At 38.4% G+C, this 18,659-nt stretch overlaps 1 protein-coding gene across 1 annotated transcript in view; it reads right to left on the reverse strand.

The window, feature by feature from the left end:
- march1 (membrane-associated ring finger (C3HC4) 1) overlaps positions 1-18,659 on the reverse strand; it is a 34,116-nt gene that overhangs the window by 2,398 nt on the left and 13,059 nt on the right. Inside the window, exons 6-11 of the mRNA XM_034687569.1 lie at positions 14,807-15,237; positions 6,097-6,147; positions 4,689-4,762; positions 2,424-3,239; positions 2,099-2,279; positions 1,855-1,999 (exon numbers count right to left, since the gene is read on the reverse strand). Of these exons, the coding sequence (XP_034543460.1) occupies positions 1,855-1,999; positions 2,099-2,279; positions 2,424-3,239; positions 4,689-4,762; positions 6,097-6,147; positions 14,807-14,893 (1,354 nt within the window). The 5' untranslated portion in view covers positions 14,894-15,237. The remainder of the gene's footprint in view (positions 1-1,854; positions 2,000-2,098; positions 2,280-2,423; positions 3,240-4,688; positions 4,763-6,096; positions 6,148-14,806; positions 15,238-18,659) is intronic.

Below are 18,659 nucleotides of genomic sequence, written 5' to 3' on the forward strand. Positions count from 1 at the left end.
GAGAGTACACTTGAAACCTTGTGATGATTCCAGACATCCTTTGTTCTCTGGGTTTCGTTTTTCGAACAAATACAGCAGCTTTTGCTTTAGAAAGACATTGGTTTTCTTACATCTATGATATTGGAATTTCCAGCTTTTTACAGTCTTATATTCAATTAAATGCTTCATCATTATCAATCAAATTCTCTGTAATGCACTCAAGCTGATTTTTCCAAACAATAACTGCATTTATGGCAAGAAATCTTGTAAAAAAAATGCGATCTGTAGCACTGATAATCATGGCTAAATGCCATGATTAAATTACACATCTTTATGGGATCCTAGTTCCAAGAATATCATAAACAATATATAGACGCATAATGATTACAAGTTCATTATGTCTCTCTGACATTATGAGGTCCCTGACAGGACCTGCCCACACAGAAATAAATACCTATTTTTCTATTGGTGAAGTAATGCCACAAACAGCAACAACACAATGGTGGACTCTGTGTTTGTTGTGTATTCTGGGTTTCATGATGAAAACAAAGCAAGAAAAGAGTCTTACCAGTTAATAGATACAGGCTGATGTGTAACAGCAGCTGCTGACTTATTAAATGTTTTCACTATAATAACAGCTTATCAGCTTCTGCTACACATCAGGTTTTGTAGCATTAAACCACCAGATAGCATAACTGTTTGACAGGCACAGATTCCAGCTAACAGTAATGATGCCTAGCTACAGTGGTGTTGGCTGGAAACTAAATAAATGTGACTGTAAGATGTGACTGATTTCTTTTTTTATTTTGGGGGCTTTTTAGTGCTATATTAAGAGACAGGACAGTGGATAGAGCAGGAAACTGGGAAGAGAGAGTTGGGATGGCTTGACCAGCCATCCACTGCAAGGACCATAGTCTCTATACCGGAAGCCCACAATTTAACTTGCTGAACCAAACTGTTGTCTCAATTAACTCAGATTTCGACACATATTGAGTTATCATATATGTTGTTTTTACTGTTACTGCAGGAGAACAATGTAACAGAAATTAAGCTTCTCACACTGAGCATGACTCCAGAGGATAGTTTCTGTATATGGTAAACCTTATGACATATTATTATTGTAAATGTCTCAGACCACCAGTGTCTTCACTCTAGATGTAGACCTCTACTGGGCATAGAAACACTTGGGGATGAAAACCAGGATATATGAACATAAAGTATATCTACACATAACATTTATCTTTACTGTCACATCACCAGAGGCAGACAGGTGCAGAGACCACCAAATGAAGTTTGAAGGTTAGAGGCGCTCCAGTGAAATGTCTGAATGTCCTGAGTTGTTTGTACCAGGTGTTTTATCAGCATTAGGATGTGTGGATCAAATGTGATTTAGAAGTGTGCCAAGGCAAATCATACTAACAATAAAACTGCATGGTATGGTTCCTTTACTACTGTGACATGGGAACATTTAGTAGTGTATGAGAGAGTTGTAGGCACAAAACCTTTACCTTCCATTAAATAAAATGTTCTCTAAAATAAGTTCCGTTACCCTGACTTCACTGCAGGAACGCAGCGCTGTGGCAGCAGACAGCGTCTACACTGAGGTTGTTGACCGGAGAAAGAGGAAGGATCCAAAACCTGCTCTTACTTCGAAAGATGAATGGCAGACAACTTTGAATTAATCAGTGGATCTTAATGGATATAATGTGTCTGCATTAAATCTCTTACTGGACTTCAATCGGGGGGGGGGGGGGGTTACAAATGAAGGTTTGTAAATATTTGAAGAAATTTGAGTCCAAACTGCATCAACATGAATGTAAGGCCTCACACTGTATGTCTCTGGTGAGTGAAAGAGGGAGGGGGGCTACTACTCACCATTCTTCCCAAGTCTGATCTCTTCTGCGGTTCTTTTGATGAGAACGTAGACCGACCATAACATACACGCTATTGCTATCAGGTGAAACATCACTGAACAGAAGATCTTCCTCCTCTCACCCTTGGACATGTGTAGCCTCTCCCACTGGAGGACAGAGGAGTGGAGGCAGAGAGGAGAGATCAGTTTGAGGGACAAAGAGAAATGATGTTCAGCTCTGGGGGAGGTTGAGGAGTGTGTGCCTACCTTGCGTAAAGGTTTGAGCTTCGTCTCCATGATGAAGTCAAACTTGCAGAGTTCACAGCAGCGTGTGTCTGAGGATTTGATCCACTGGTTGAGACAAGCCTGATGGACGAAACTGAGGCTCCCTGTGCAGCGACAAGGCATTATCAGAGGGCTATCATCATCCCCCTCACAGTGGCAGATCCTACACACACAGAGAACACACAGTACACACACGAACAGGTTATGAATGATAAACAGCCTCTCTGCTTTGCTTCTTTTTGATTCATCCACCACCAGGAACATGTTCTATCTCTGGAGAATGAAGTTCTTATTGACACCCACTAACCTGCAGACCTCCGTCTCAGAGTCATCAGAGCAGTATCGTGCTGTGCTCCCGTTCACACCGCAGTGTTTCTGTGGTGTTGGCACTGACATGTCTCCCCCTCCTGACCCCTTTTCCTGGTATTTCTTGGTGATAAGCTCCTCGCCGTCCTCTGCCAAAGAGGAGCTGCCTCTTTGGCTGCGTGGCTTGTGGCTCTTCTCCTTCTCTCTGCTCTGTGAACGTTCTCTGGATGAAACCTCCGTCTTCAGCGATGCCCTGCCACTGTGCCGCTTCTTAAGGCCTCCACTGTCCCCCACCAGAGGCTGGTTATCCTTTCCCTCATCTGAACCCACTGACTGCAGTTCCATTACATCGGATTTGTCATCTCCACCTTTGTTCCTCTCTGCCCCATCTCTCTCCCTTTCTCTGCTGCTCCCACTGCGGCGGCGCACTCTCCGGGCTTTCTCTTTGCTCCAGCTGCGGGCCTCACGCCATGAATCCTCCTCAGAGCTAGAGTCTGACTGGGGGGGTCTTGTGGAGCGGTGGCGAGTTTGGAGCTCTCTCCGATTCTTGGAGGGTTGCTCCCTCTTCTCCCCTTGTTCACTTCGTTCAGAGCTGACGTCGCTGCGGTCGGTCTGCTCTTGTTTGGCGATGGTTTCCGAGCATTCGAGGGTGGCGCAGCTGCTCCTCTTGCGGCGGTGACGACGCTTCACCTGCTTCTTCTGGGCCTGAGCTGATGAGCCCAGATTGGTGCTGGCAACAGTCATCACTGTGTCTTGGTTTTGCTGGTTGTGTTCTTGCAATTCAGAAATATCCTCTACAAGGGTCGGCTGGCCAGAACTGAACACAGACACACACGCACACACACACACACACACACACACATGCAAACACAAAGATGGAGATGTGTAAAGGAAATGAAAGGAGATTGGAATAAAAGTAATGTGATGACATTAACCAGAGAAATGGACTGAAACTCAACTGAAACACTTAAAGGGACAGTTCACTAAAATAAAAAAGTCACAATTATGTCCCTGTCCTATAATCTAACCATGCACAAGTGTTGTCTTTATGCCCAAGTGATGAGATATCCGTTGCTGAGATGTCTGTTTTCACCATTATACATCGGTTAAGGTATATCAGAAAAGAAAAGGCTTTGTTGTGTGAACTTTTTCTTCAAACCACAACAATTTGAACTAAAACTGTATTTCTTAGTAGCACTTTAGGTGGTGGATATAGTTTGTAATTACTTCCAAGCAACCCTTTTAGATTGTTGTTTGATTTGTAAACCTGAGAGCTGACTGATATTAGGATATCTGTACCAATCACTGACTCCTGAGTACACCTCTCTATGAAAGCTGTCATCAGAGCCTTTTATGTAAGAGTATGTCAAATGTGGATGAGGTGAAGCTGTACAGGTTGCTGTAAGCTAACTTCCCAAAACAAAAACTCTTAACTCTACATATTGATTCTGACATGTGAAATAGACTAAGTTTACTGCTTCTGTAAACTCCTACCAGCTCCCTTGTTGCCTAAAAGTGATGTTGGCAGGACAGATGTTTCAATCATGAATATCTAAGGCAGAAAAATGAACTCCACAAAAAACAAAAAGCGACACATGATGTTTGAATAATGGTGTGAAAGCAAATTTTCAATTTAGAGTTGTTGTTTAGAAATGATGAGAGAACACATTAAGGATGGTATGTGACAAATGGAGGTCCATGAACTCATATTCAGTACTTATGTACACAGCCACCAAACACAGCATCCTTTTAACCTTCAACCACAGAGACTGAGCCCTGCAGCTTGCAGATACAACCTGAAGGATCCCAATCTTCATTTTCTAAACGCCCCTCTTGGTGAGTCAGGCCTTTCTAACTCAGTCTCCCACTCACTGCAGAGAATGCCTTCTACCGTGCATGTTTAATATCACATAGTGAACTGTGGGTACTTGGGGAGGACAGTTACAGAGGTTTTGTGTAATGACCACTTAGATGTAATTGAGGCGGCTGTGGCTCGGTTGTCTCTCAATCGTAAGGTTGTCTTTTCAATCCCAGCTCCTGCAGTCACATACTGAACTGTACTAAACTGTCAACCTCAAGTTGCTCCCAGTGACAGAGTCAGCAGTGTGTGAATCCATATGAGATTAGTTCATACTGATGGGAGCCTCAGTCAACAGTGTATGAATGTGGTGTGAGTGGTTGCAGACAAGAAAAGCAGTTTATTAGGACAAGTTCATAACCATTAACCCTAAACTCTGGATGATTCTTACAGAGCCAGCTGTGTTACCTGCATATGTCCTGCGGGGACGGGGTGATTGATGTTCTAGAAGCAGTAGTTAATCCCGTTGTAGAGTTGCTGGCCTGAAACGACAAATAATCTCAAATTAGCTCCCATGAGGCAATACAGGGACAACGGTCTGTCACTGTGATATTCAGTCAACTATCACAGGTTTGTCAAAACATCAGACTGTCTTGACATACTTTCTACTGAACACAACACCAGACAAAATGACAGGTCAGTCATATACAAGCATCATCTTAGAGCAACAGAAGTTGGTTTTTGACCTGACAGGAGGCATTAGAAGATATATTACCCTGGCAAACAGACAACCCTGACATTTACTGCTTATAAAGCTTTTTATATGTTTGTAATATTGTCAAAGTAAACATTTAGCAGCCACATAATAACACTATGATAGTGAATATTTCTGACACCCTGAAAGGATCAGTATTTACTACAGTTTTAGCTCCATTTTGGCCTCAACCAGCTGTTTCAAAAAATGCCTTGAGTTTTGGCTTCTAACACCAACAAGTTGCTGTTTTTTTAAATTCATTTTTCACTACATTAAAAAAAATCATTAGCATTATTCATCATTATAAAATAAACAGCTCCTTCTGTAAATAATAGTCATGTTAATCATTTAAAACCAGAGTTTACTGTAAGAAGTTTGTGGCTGCAGTTTTTAGACTGTTTACACACGGCACCAGGCCACACTTTTGTTAGATGTTTTATCAAAGAGTTATTTTTCTATACAAATATTTAATGTATGTTGGGCTGCTCCTTGTGCTCCCTGATTCAATATGTGGCTAAATTGGTATTCAGTCAGGATTGTACAGTTCTTTGTTAGTTTTTTTTTTCTTTATCAGAAGAGGAGAAGGGGGAAAGTTTGAAGGAGTTCAAAAAAGAAAAAAAAAGGAGTGCTGCTTTTGTCTAAACAAAAGTCAAATTTGACTTCAGTATATACCTGTTGTAATGAATAATTGTATGTAAATTGAAATGTGAAGAATTTTTTTATTTTTGCAACACTCTGAAAATAATAAAAAATAAAAATAAACAGCTCCTTAAAGCTCCTACAATGCTGCTGGAATCTAAAAATCTAACACTCATTTTAAATAAATAACAAATTGTCAAAAGATGCCAAAGGGCTCAAGGGATCTGATGAGCTGCGTGTAATATTTTTTGTTTTTACCATCAGTACTTTTAATATTACACACAGCCATTTTTCTCATAGTTAAAACAAAGATGCATATTTATAAGAAGAGTTTATATCACTGTGTGAAATCTTGTATATACAGATTAGTGACTCTTCTGGCACTGCTCCATTCTTTCACATCCAATTCTGCATGATTTAAAAATGCTTCCACACACACTGAACTGTGACCTCGTAATTGGCTCTCTGATATTCAGCCGTTACCTTGGAGATGTTGCTGGATCGACTCCCTGAGCGCCCTGCGCCCTTCCTCCCCTGCAGGGAGAAGGAGAAACAGAAAATCATTACACATCATCATGTGGTACCTGAGTAGCCAGTGGAGGTTTAAAGCAGCAATATCTCAGTCACACAACAAAGAATATGGACATTTGTAAGATGATGAAAACCAGTGCACTACATTTAAGCATGGTCTGATTTTACAGTTTACAACGTATTCTACCAAAAAATAGTCTTAGATATTTTTTTTCTCTGGGAATAGATTAATAGTTTATTGTTTAAAGAGTTTATACAAGTTTAATATGTCTTGGAAAGCTGATGTCTTCAAATTTTCTGCAACAAGATCAGATATTGATGAATGGATTTTTCCAGGTCTCATCTTTTATTATAAAGGAGACTGATAGTGTAGCTCATAAAGCTGAGGGTTGACCAGATGGACATGCTAAATTATTTAACTCAGCAATGACAACAACAACAACTACAAAAGCCTGTAGATTACATAGCTTTTAAATTCATCCTCACACTGAGAACAGTATGAAGAGGCAGCTGGCTCTGTTCAGTTTCTTATTGGTTAAAATCCAGTTTCAAGGAATCCTGTGTGGACACGTGTCCTTGTGATTTGATTATTACCTGAACTAAAGCCAGGCAATCCTATTAGCTGGCCGCCCTGCTAAGTGAACAAGATGCTGCTCTGCAATGTGTCTCTATTTAAAGCAAACTAATAGCACATTTTCTAGAAGTTCAACCATCAGAAATCCATCACCTCATACACTCATTGTAGGCATCTTAATTCACAAGTTTCTGTTACCGACAGGAGCTGAATACTGAAAATCCCACAGGTAAACCACGAAGAGCGTGACATTTTTTAAAGTTTTTTTTTCCCCAGATAGCAACACACTCTCAAACTATGTCGGTGGTGGATTCAGGGGATGATGATTTATGCGTTTATGATCACAACATCGGTTTAGATCATGAGAAAGTACATATTTTTGAAGCAGCAAAATAGAAAATGTATGTAGATATGTCTGGGTTCTTTTGTGTGTTTTTGTTTTGAGCTTTCAAAGTGAAATTCTTAATTGGAATAAAACTGTCTTAGTCATTTTATCTTCAACAGTTGGCCAGTATGACAAAACTCATAACTATTGCATCAGAATTATTTTTTTAAAACAGCATAAGAAATTCTCAGAAAGATGACAGACTAACATTGTATGTTTTTATATAGATAGTCAATTAACAGCTGCATTTTTCCATGAATTAAGTTCTGGATGGGAAATAGAGAATGCCAGCTGCATTTGAAACTGGGATTCAATGAGACATACGAAGCATTTCTATTTTACAATGAAACACATTAGCCTCTCTGCAGGTGTCTAAACAGAGCACGTCGACTAACACATACTTTGTTGTGCGTTGAGAAAGCCATAGTTAGAAATGTTCAAATTAATCAAACAATAGCACATTCTTGCAGGAAAAAATGAAAACAGAAACTGGAAAATAAGAAACATATTTTTCAAGTGAGCCCTTCTACATCTCTGCTTTCAGTTGGCTTTAATCCCACAGTCACAGGGGTAGCCAGGTGCATCGTGGGATTAAATACGTCTTTGTCCCAGACAGTGGTAAAAACATCCAGGCTCAGATGTCAGTATCCACTGGTTTGTGATTGACCCAAGGAATAAGTCCCCATCACCAACACACCCACTCACACAAACACACTGAGGCCCAACATGCCAACATGCAGGGAAACTTGCCAGCTGCCTGGTGCTGGAGTGAGTGGGCAGTGGAAAATAAGCTGAATACAAAAAATACAGGGGAAGCTGAAGATAAATGATGGATGGTATATTTCATGGATTTAAAAGATCTATTTTTTTTAAAGTCATTGTCTTGTAGTTTGGGCTGAGTGGGTACAGACAATCTGTAAATGTTTAATGACATTGACCCTGCTTACAATTAAACCCCTGGCTCTGTTACGACATTATTCTATAAACTACAGTTTGGACTGCGTGAATACATTCTTGTATTTTCTTTCCTTTTTTCATTCTTCTTTCCTCCCTCATTATTATTCTCTGTTTGCTGGATGAATGCCTCTTTTGCAGTAGCTCCAATGAATCTGTTGGCCCAAACACCATTTGGTTTGCCCATTCAGCAATAGATAGTAACTTAACACTAAAAAATCCTACAGTGTGTAAATGTGAGGATGTTTGTTTATGGATTACTTCTTTGGTAATTTTACTGTAAGAAGAGGGGACTGGTATTGTATTATAGGGCCTACATTTGGGATAGAGACTGTGAATATGCTCTGTTCTGAAATCTCAACGTACACTTTTTTAATACATTTTTCAAAAGGCCAAGACATTTTTTTTTAATTTGGACACTGTAGTTTGTAGTCTTTATTACATATTGATCAAATACAGTTATTTCTAATCAGTTAATTATTATGTACTTTTGACAACATGTTGATAAAAGTGGCATCAATTGAAAAATAAACTACAGTGCCCATGTTTATAATAGTGACATAATGAATCATCCAAAGTATCAGTGTGGCTGGCTTCAAACATATTTAAGGGCCATAGCACAAATACATAAGATATACAATGATTTAACTGTGCATATGACAATATCATTATCAGTTCATTGTTTTTACATTTCAGTGAGATTCACTGACCATGATAATGTCAGTTAAAATATGCTGCAGCTCTGTTGGTCCCCCTTGCTGAAATGAGGTAAGCTTTATTTGAATTTAATAAAAAATGAAAAAGTCCTTAATGAAGCTTGCTGACATTTTATATATATTATTTGGAAGGTTTTGGGTTTTCTTATTTAGTAAATTCAGTATAATACCCATAGGTTGAGCCAGTATCTCAAAGAAACTCAAAGAGCTACACCTTGATATTTGTAATAAACAACGTAGGAGGCTTCTATATATTTAGTTTTCCCACAAAATATACAAAGTAAAGCAGAGCTTAGATGTACTAACCCACACATAGAAGTGGTGGTGGGTACACTGGGTGCAAATGAGTGAAATAAATAAGCAAGTCAATGACAAGTAGAAGACTGCATCATCTAAGCTGATCAAGGGATTTGCTGATGGCCAGGTTTAAATCAGTAGTCCTTTGTGAAGTCAAAGCTAACACTCTGCAACCTCCTTGGGTGTCAACACATGTACTGAAGCTGACAGCACATGTTCCCAATGTTTGGTTATTTAATGGAATATTTCCTTATTTGTTACAATTAAACAGGAATCAATCACATATTACATTTTCCATAAGGTGGCTTAAAATAAATAGCAACAGGTTTTTAGTAATGAAGCCAAAATGTTTGGATCTGTTTGCCCTTTGGTTGTAGGAGATTGCTCAGCAGATTCCCTATTTGTGTAAATGTGAACTTCTGAGTAAACAAAGATGTTGTTTCTCATTTGTTTTACCTTTTACTGTAATATTGATTTAAATGTTGATTTGTTGTTTTAGTCATTTTAACTGTTATCTTATTCTATTTTTATTCATTCATTCATTGATTTATTTATTTCATTAATCTACTCAGTTTTATTGATATTTTTAGCCTTAGTTTTATTTTCAACTCTTACCCTTAGCCTTATTAAATGTATTTATTCAAACTATTTGTATTCTTAATTTTGATGCTTTAATTTATTTTAATTACACATATTTTATTGTTGGTGTGCATTAGTCTCTATTTTATTTTATTTTATTTTATTTTATGTTATCTTAATTGCCATTTTTATTATTATTATTATTATTATTATTATTATTATTATTATTATTATTATTACTACTAATATTATTATTTTCCCTTAATATGTCTTGCCATTGTTTTATTTCTGCTTCTCTCTTGTTTTTCAATCACTGTAAACCCCTTTGGGTTACATTTGATTTGTATGAAAGGTCCTCTATAAAAAAATGCTTGATTGATTGTTTTAATATCTATCAAATGTGATAAAATATTCATTTGGGGTTGTTAATGCGTGCTCCAATGCTCTCAATGTTAGAAAGAAACCCTGAGTGTATGCATTAAAAATGTGTTAGTATTAAACACACACAGGATGTCAGAAATAAAACCTGGGAAAAAAACAAAAATTTTCATAAATTGTGATTGTGGGAACTTTGAATTTCAGTGTTTTCACAACACATAAACACAACATAAACGGAGCCAACTATGCAAAGCCTACTGTGTACAGAGCTGTAAGCTGTATGTAAAAGTGTTGTTAGGCATTTGACATTTAGAGATTCTAAGATATATGATTCTTTGATTTTTCTTTTTACATTTACACAAAATGATTGCAATGACTGTGTTTATGAACTTATGGTAAAAAAAACCCTGATATTTGCAGTACAGTACAGCAACAGAAGAACAGCCTGCTATCTAGACTTTTTTAGGATTCAGCAGTTTTTAGGTTTAGCAAATAAAGGGACTGTGTGAAGTATACCAATCATGATTAACACATAAGAAGTCTATGTTTAAAATTCAGCTTAATATTTGTGCAACCATATCAGGTTGTCTTTCAGGATACAGAACATAGTTATTTAATATTGCAGAATGTCCTCATATATGTGTCATGCTCATATATAAAGCTTAAAAAGAAACACATCACACACTGATAGAAATCTTCTCATCCAGCCCTTGATGAGCAGAACGAAAACTATAACTTAAAAAATAATGTTCTTTTAAGTCACATTTTGACAGAGTGACACAGCAGATGAAGTCGTTATTTATTGTTGCCATAAAGGTTGGCAATCTTCTATAGTTTGCAGAGTCAATTACATGTCAAACAGTAAGGGGTGTGTCAGCTGAAACATCTGACAGGTAGCTGCACCTGCATCATAATTAAACTATCTTCAAAATGCTCAATACTTTGACTTAAAAAATTGCAGTATGTCCTTAAAGACAGATTGAGCAGCTGCACACTTGCTCAATCCCCCTCCCTGTAAATTTTTTTATTCATTCTAAACTTTGGGTCATCACATGCAAGCCCAGAACCTGAAATATAACATCCAAAGTATCTTGAATTACAAGGACGACAGGTTGTAGTCCCAGCAAAGCACTCCGAACTGCCAAAGAAAAACATTTCAAAACGATCAAGAGATCAGAGTAAAACCCTCCACTCCTTCCTGCAGAAACTTCATGCCAGTAAAATAAACAGAGATCATTTAATACAGAAACCTACCTGAGCACCTGCTCCTCTGCCGACACTCTCACTCTGATGCACAGCACGGACTGTGAGGAGTCTATGAATACATTTGCATGTTTCTGAGGGGGGATTAAGTCATGTAGCGTGGAGTGAAGGCTATATTTTGTTTCTGTACTCAAGATTAAGAAAAACACCTACTGCCACATTCAGGATAAAAAAACAACTTCAGCTATATTTAGATGAGCATCCATTAGGCTACAGTATCACTATCTATTCTTAATCACTGTTTAACATAAGGGCTTTGGTCTTGTGGTGTCACTGTAGCAGTATAACCTAGATCATAAAAGTTCATTTCTACTTGGTCCAGAGAAAATAAGACATCACAGCTTAAAAAAAAGTGTTATCGCTTTCTCCTTTTGTATATAGTGATGATCCGCAGTGACAAACTTCCTCGTCATTTAAACATAAATTTAAATTCTAACTAACAGACTCGTCTTAAGTCAAACAGTCAAAATGAAGCACAATTTATTTAACAGGGCTAAATACGGGATGTGGATAAATTGGTTTGCAGAGTGATGCTAACATCAGCAGACCTAGCACCACCAGCCTTTGGTACTCTGCAGGTTAACGTCCACATGCCTGTGCTGGATACACACTCCTCAGTTCGACAACTACATACAACCTTATCTCTATTTTCAAGATCAAAATACTGCCAAACTGTGTCATGCTACAAGACACCATAATCATCTGTGCTTGTTTACATCTGGGTAGTAGAGAGTTCTAGCATTATGGCAGTAGCCATCAACTGGAGCCCTGGCTAGTGCCAGGTGGCTGCACTACAGCCGAGACACAACATATTTGGGTCCACAATGATGAGAATATTAATAATAATTGATTTAAACGGCTATTCATTTTAGTGCCAGCTAGCTAGGGTGACGACATTTAATCATTTAGTTGACTAAACGCCTGCATCCCTCATCGTTAGTGCAGTAAAATGAATATGATTTACAATCATCTGTCTTAAGAAAGAGACTAATAATTGCCTTAAAACTTCAAACAATATAATAAAAAGATTTGTTTTAATTTGAACATCTTAAGCAACTATTTTAATAGTCAGTAGGATATGCATAGTGTTTAGAAGAAGCTAATTGAAATGTTACTCTCCAGCTTTTTTTAAAGCTAGCTGTAGCATTTTATAATCTATAAATGTATTCCTTTAGTCCGGGTAGCTAAATTGGTTTCCATTGTTTTCTGTACAGTACTGAAAAATTAACTGTAACTTAAAATTAAATTAGGCAGGCTATATGGTCTATCTATATGGTATATCTTAATATATGAATTAATCCCAATGGATGCCTGAGTCAGCAGTCACTTTCTGAATTGGTTAATAATTTGGACAAACATAAAAATCAAAATTAAACAGGTTTAGTGAAATGAAAATTACTGCACTATAAATTATAATATCTTACATGTTTTTTTTATTGAATCTTTGCATTGTTTTTACTTTTAAGATAAAGATGGTCTTCTCTTTCATCATTCAAAACTCTCCTTTGGTTTGCTCATCATGTTAATATTGAACCTTCTAAAACACTGGATGATCTACTCTGTAGAAAAACTGAAAATATGCACATTGTTGCCGTTATTGAAAGAGAATTATTTTTATCAATGCAATTATTAGCTATTTATGTATTAGCTCAGTCTTAAACCTGTTTATTATTGTGTCATCGACAGGGCTTAAAATAAGTCAATAACAACTGCAGTGTTCCCATAACATTCCTAATACACAAGAAATTTGCATGAGGAGCCTCCAGTTTGTGGATAGTCATGCCTTATTGTCTGACAACCGTAAAAAAGGACTTGGTGATGTCAGCGAATATGTTTTTTTGGTTGTTTTAAGAAGCTTGTGATTCACACTTCACTGCACAAGTATGTTTAGAAATACAATCTAACACAGTGCCTGCTCTTATGATGTCCGATCCTCTGAATTAGGATTAAGTGAGGTGAAAAGGTTGTTCCAACTGTGAGGTTGTACAGAGGGCTTTGAGGATCTTAAAACAGACCTCTTGGACATCATGATCTCCAGATCTATTACTTTAACCTAAAGCTCCTGTAAGGAATTTTTAGCTAGTTACGAAACAGACTGACATGAATATCGATGCCTCTGAATGACTTACAAAAGCAAAAGCATAATGACTATTTCTATATAGTTATTTGAAATAAGTAAAACAATTAGGAGGGGGGCAGCCAGCAACAGCCAGTCTTATTTTTACATTTCCCACAGCAAACATGTCTAATGAGCTATACATTCAAGTGTTGTACTACAGCAGAGTAAGAGTAAGAGTAAGAGTAAGACAACAGTACTGTCACATGTACAGGACAGATCAGCGAGAGACCAAGGGTACTGCTTTGTCCATAGGTGGCACCAAAATCGATTCAATCAGAAAGTTCCTTGCCGAAGCTCTCAGATGGGTAGCATTGAAAACTTAAAATCATTCTTTACATGCTAATTTAAACTAATCCACCATCAATAAAATTAATGTAGTTGATTCAACTTTTTCATGGTTGGAGAGTTATCTTTGTTGACAGTAGAGAAGTTATGGGAGATTACATTTTTCAAAAGCTAGTTTCCCAACAGTCAAGTGTTTCTGATACTACTCAGCAGGGTCATGACTAACATTTTGACACATGACATGACACTGTGGGAACCAAAATAAAGCTGTGAAACTGAATTAAACTGAACTGAATCAAAAGACACCAGGAAGTTACTGTTTCCGTTCTCACATCTACATTCACAGTTGAGCTTAAAGACTAACAAAAAGTGCATGCACACAAGAAGTACAACACATAACAGAAAAGTGTTCGTTTTGAGAGTTTGAGATCTAACATGTACAAGTTAACTTTCCAACAACCATTGCATGACTTTTTGAAACACATTAAGTTTCCATAAGAATCCAACAGTTCACTTCATGTACTTCATTAATGACCTCACATGTCTTCGTGCTGTAAATCCCTAACTCTGGCTACCTGGAAGAGTCCCTGCTGTCTAAGAAAAACACATCATAGCTTTACGCATGTGACGTAGGTGATTTCAGGTGAGAAGAGGTTTCAGTGATGCTTTGTGATGAGATATTTAATGGTTTGTTTTTCAGGCTCTGTAAAGGATGCAGATGGAAAAGCATCAAATCCCAAGTGAGGGAAGAGCGATAAAAGGCTGCTGAGTGCATCCATACTGTACTTTGTGAGTGAGTTGAAAAGACACACTGGAGGCTGATATGCACACACACACACACACACACACACACACACACACACACACACACACACACACACACACACACACACACACACAGCCTCTCTACAGTAATCAAGACCAGCGCTTAATGACCCATAGAATGACTTCAACCCTCTGATAACACAAAGAACATCACAGCAGACTCAATTCTCCATAATCTGAACAACTTCCTATACGAGTTTAGACACAAAAAAGCTGAACAAAGAGAATAGAGATTTTGACCGTCACCTCACAGGTCTGTAAACAAAGTGTAGAGGTCAGAAACTCACCTCTGTCTTTTCTTTGGAGCGAGAGGAGCTCTTGCCGTTGCTGGCAGGCTCCTTGGCCGGGACGACAGTTATCTGTTGTACTGGCATGTTGCTGTTTCCAGGCAACACTCCGGTGTTACTCCCACAGCATTCCCAACACGATGAGCCTTCCTGTCCACCGATCAGAGTCTGTGCGTGTAATCCGCTGGCCCATCCATGGGCTGCTTTTAACAAAAGGGGGACGGCACTCCTGGATCACCTCTCCTTTATCAGCCCAATCCGGATCATCAAGTGGAGCGGAGATTGAACGGGTTCAGGTCACCGTGGCAACACGGAGACAGCTCTGGAGATGGTGGGGTGTGAGGTCGCCATGACGACTGGGAAACTACTCAACAGTGCGCACTATCTCCTCCCCCTCCAACTCCTCCACTTCGTCCTCCACCGCCCTCCCGCTGAGAGAGAGAGAGAGAGAGAGAGAGGGAGAGAGCAAGAGATGAGATGGTAGAGCTTAGCAGTAAACAAGGAGGCAAGGAATATGTGTTTGTGTGTGTGTGTGTGTGTGTGTGTGTGTATTTGTGTGTGCGATAGTGAGTGTGTGTTTGTGTGTGTGTATTTCATTGTGGGGTGGAGCCATGATTTTGTCGTGCTTGCTGGGTAATAAGCATACGGTCCACGAGGATTAGGGCTTAGACTAACCTCAATCTCCTCCTCTGACCAGTGCTGCTGCTAATAAGATTACACAACCTGTGCACATGGACAGCAGTGACACACACACACACGCACGCACGCACACACACACACACACACACACACACACACACACACACACACACACACACACACACACACACACACACACACACACACACACACACACACACACACACACACACACACACACACTGCCTAATTGTTCAGGGACTCCCTGGTGAGAGAAAATGACTTGATAGATATTAAGCCACCTAATTTCTTTATGTTAAAGAATAAAGGACCCTTAGATGTCCGACTGAACAGTAAAATATGTTTAGTGTGTTATGTGTCAGATTTAACAGAATGTGGGTGTAGGTCTGTGTGCATGCTTTGGTAGTGAGGGTGTAATCCCAATCTAAGTGGTCTTTGGCAGAGAGGATTATAATTGATATAACTGGAGACTGTGTGTGAATTCAAAGTGATCCATGAAGAGACACATTTCTGAAAAATTGTCATGAAATGTAGACCCGACTCTGAAAAACTACTCAATGGGTTTCTAAATTGCAAAAGTTTTAGTTCACAGAGCAGCTGAACTGTCAGAACCAAACTGTCACAGCTCACGGTCTTCCTCATGTTCATCATAATACATTAAAAACTGATGATGATGATGATCCTGTTAAAGGTCACGAACCAAAATGTATTGGTACAATAATTCGATTCTTAATTTCCCTTTGAATTTTGACCAATTTTGACGACTGACTGTATATAAAGCTGGATGACATGCCTCTACCTACAGGACTGGCTGGTATAGCCACAATAACAAGGTCCCATCTGTGATGCTAACTGAATCACATGTTTAACATAGCTGTTAAACAGAAAAAATCCCTGAGGTCAGTTCAGTCTACATTGTAAGGGGTTCTTGAGTCATTTAGAAACGGACACCTAAGGTTATGGAAAGTTTACTGACTCTTGTCTTAGTTTGAGATAAGTCTCCTCTTGCTGTTCCTCTCCACTGATCTGTTCCACGCTGCACTGTGGGAACCTAATTTGTCAACAGAGCTGTCAATAAAGGTGTCATATCTCTTTCCATAGCATCAAATTACTGATGAAAACTAAACTTCTCAGAAGATGTAACATTCTGGCATAGATCAGCAGGATAAGAACAAAAAAAAATGGACAGAAATCATATTTAAGAATAAAAATTGATGGTCATATGTTCTGGTCCTGTAGATGTAAAAGAGAATCCATGAAAATGCAAACTTTTAACCTTTATTTTACAAGGTGAGTCATTAAGAACAAATTCTTATTTCCAGTGACGACCTGGCAAACATTGTGCAAGAGAATTTGACCACACTTACATTAGGCTTTGTATTCATGCATCCCCTTCATATTCATGCGTATTCATGTGATCTAATTGGGACGGGCTGCTCTTGCTCTCTATTCGTGCATATCAAAATCAACCCCAGTTGGAATGATTGTAGAAAAGAAGTAGTTAAAGGTGTTATGAGGGAGAAAGTGAGCTACAGTCAACGACTGCTCAGCCTGCAGCTACTGATGCCCTGCAGAAGAGCATCAGAGGTGCATTAAGTCTGATATTAAACTACTTGGTTCACTGATTTTACCCTTTTTATATCTGGGGGATTTATTTTTGAGGAGAAGACCTAAAAAAAAAATGATCACTGAAGGAATCCTTAAAGAAAAACAAACTGAGCACCTTTAGGTGAGCTAGCAGTCCCTCACCTTATAACCTTCCTGACAAACTGTGATCGCCCTGTGCGAGTGACTGAGGGATAATTATTTGAAAGGGAATCTGTTTCAGTGAGAAGGAAGGATCTGAGGATGACGGGGCCACTAGTAAAAAAACGATGGACAAGGAGGGATCACTTTAAGACTGATTATAAGGCTTACGGTCCGCCATGCTGTTGCTCCTTCATTGCTCTGTGTACTAGAATGCAGCAGAGACTTCACTTCATACAAGGTCTAATAAACCAGAATAACTAAGTGTGTGCAGGGCATTTGAGTTATTCTGGTTTCACATCTTTGGATGGCTGCCAACAAGTCAGAATTTTAAGCTCAAAAAGGTATTTAAGCATAAGTTTGACTTCCTCTGCATATGTTGATAGATGTCTTCTGGCACCGATCTTTGAGGAAGTACTCTGTATCATTTTGTCGTTAGTTTTTTTTATCATATAGTTTACCAATTTTCTCTATCAGCCATTCAATATGTTATTTCTATGTTTGTTATTTTACAATGAAAAACCCAAACTAACATGCCTACTGAAGTTGACTTTTCTCTACTAGCAGATTGTTTTTCACTTCCCAGACTGCAAGGTATACTGATCTCAAATGTATGTGTTAAATGAGTTTCATAGAAATAGACAGCTGCATACTTCTAAATGTTTTGTCTTTGACAGTCTGATTGTATTGTTTCTGTTGATTGTAGTAACAATTGTCATGCTGCTCTCTTTGCCAGACCAATCTTGAAGATTTTTTAAGGGAAATAAGCCTTTTCCTTCTTAAATAAAGAATATAATAGATTCATGTATGTCTCTTTCCTCATTCATAACCTCTTTGAGTCCTTTATTCTATATTATTAACAGGTCTTATGATTAACTATGAACTTACACAGGGAACTCTGCAACACTTTTTAGCAGCTGCAGCCATGCACCTGGATGTGGTCAGAATAAGTGTCCTAGATAAGTCTACCACCACACTTACACCATTGTTCACATACACACTCACACACCACACACATACACATGTATTGTTGCATACCTTTTGAAAAATTGAAAAGTCATGCTTTACTTACTGTAAAGTCCGACTTCTGGGGTTTAAAGCTTTGGTCATTTTACACATGCATGTAGAGATGTTTCGAAAGTTTGTGAGTGTGCAAATGCACTGATGATAAATTAGAGGGCTGTTTGTTTGGGAGTTGACATGGATTTGTTCCACTGAAAAGATGTTTCCACCACATCACAGGGTTTTGTTGTGAAGAAAAAACACTGACACTTCCCCTAAGTTTCAGTTTCTCAACCTCAACTTAATGCTATCAACACCTAATATCTCAAATACAATTACGATTCCTTTCCACTCAAAAAACAACCCTCAAAAATATATGAATGTATTTAAGATTGTGCATTTCTACTAGTAAACACACTCACTCACAGCCACAGGGCCCATTAAT

This window comes from Notolabrus celidotus, chromosome 7, assembly GCF_009762535.1.
Source record: "Notolabrus celidotus isolate fNotCel1 chromosome 7, fNotCel1.pri, whole genome shotgun sequence".
NCBI classification, from domain to species: Eukaryota; Metazoa; Chordata; class Actinopteri; order Labriformes; family Labridae; genus Notolabrus; species Notolabrus celidotus.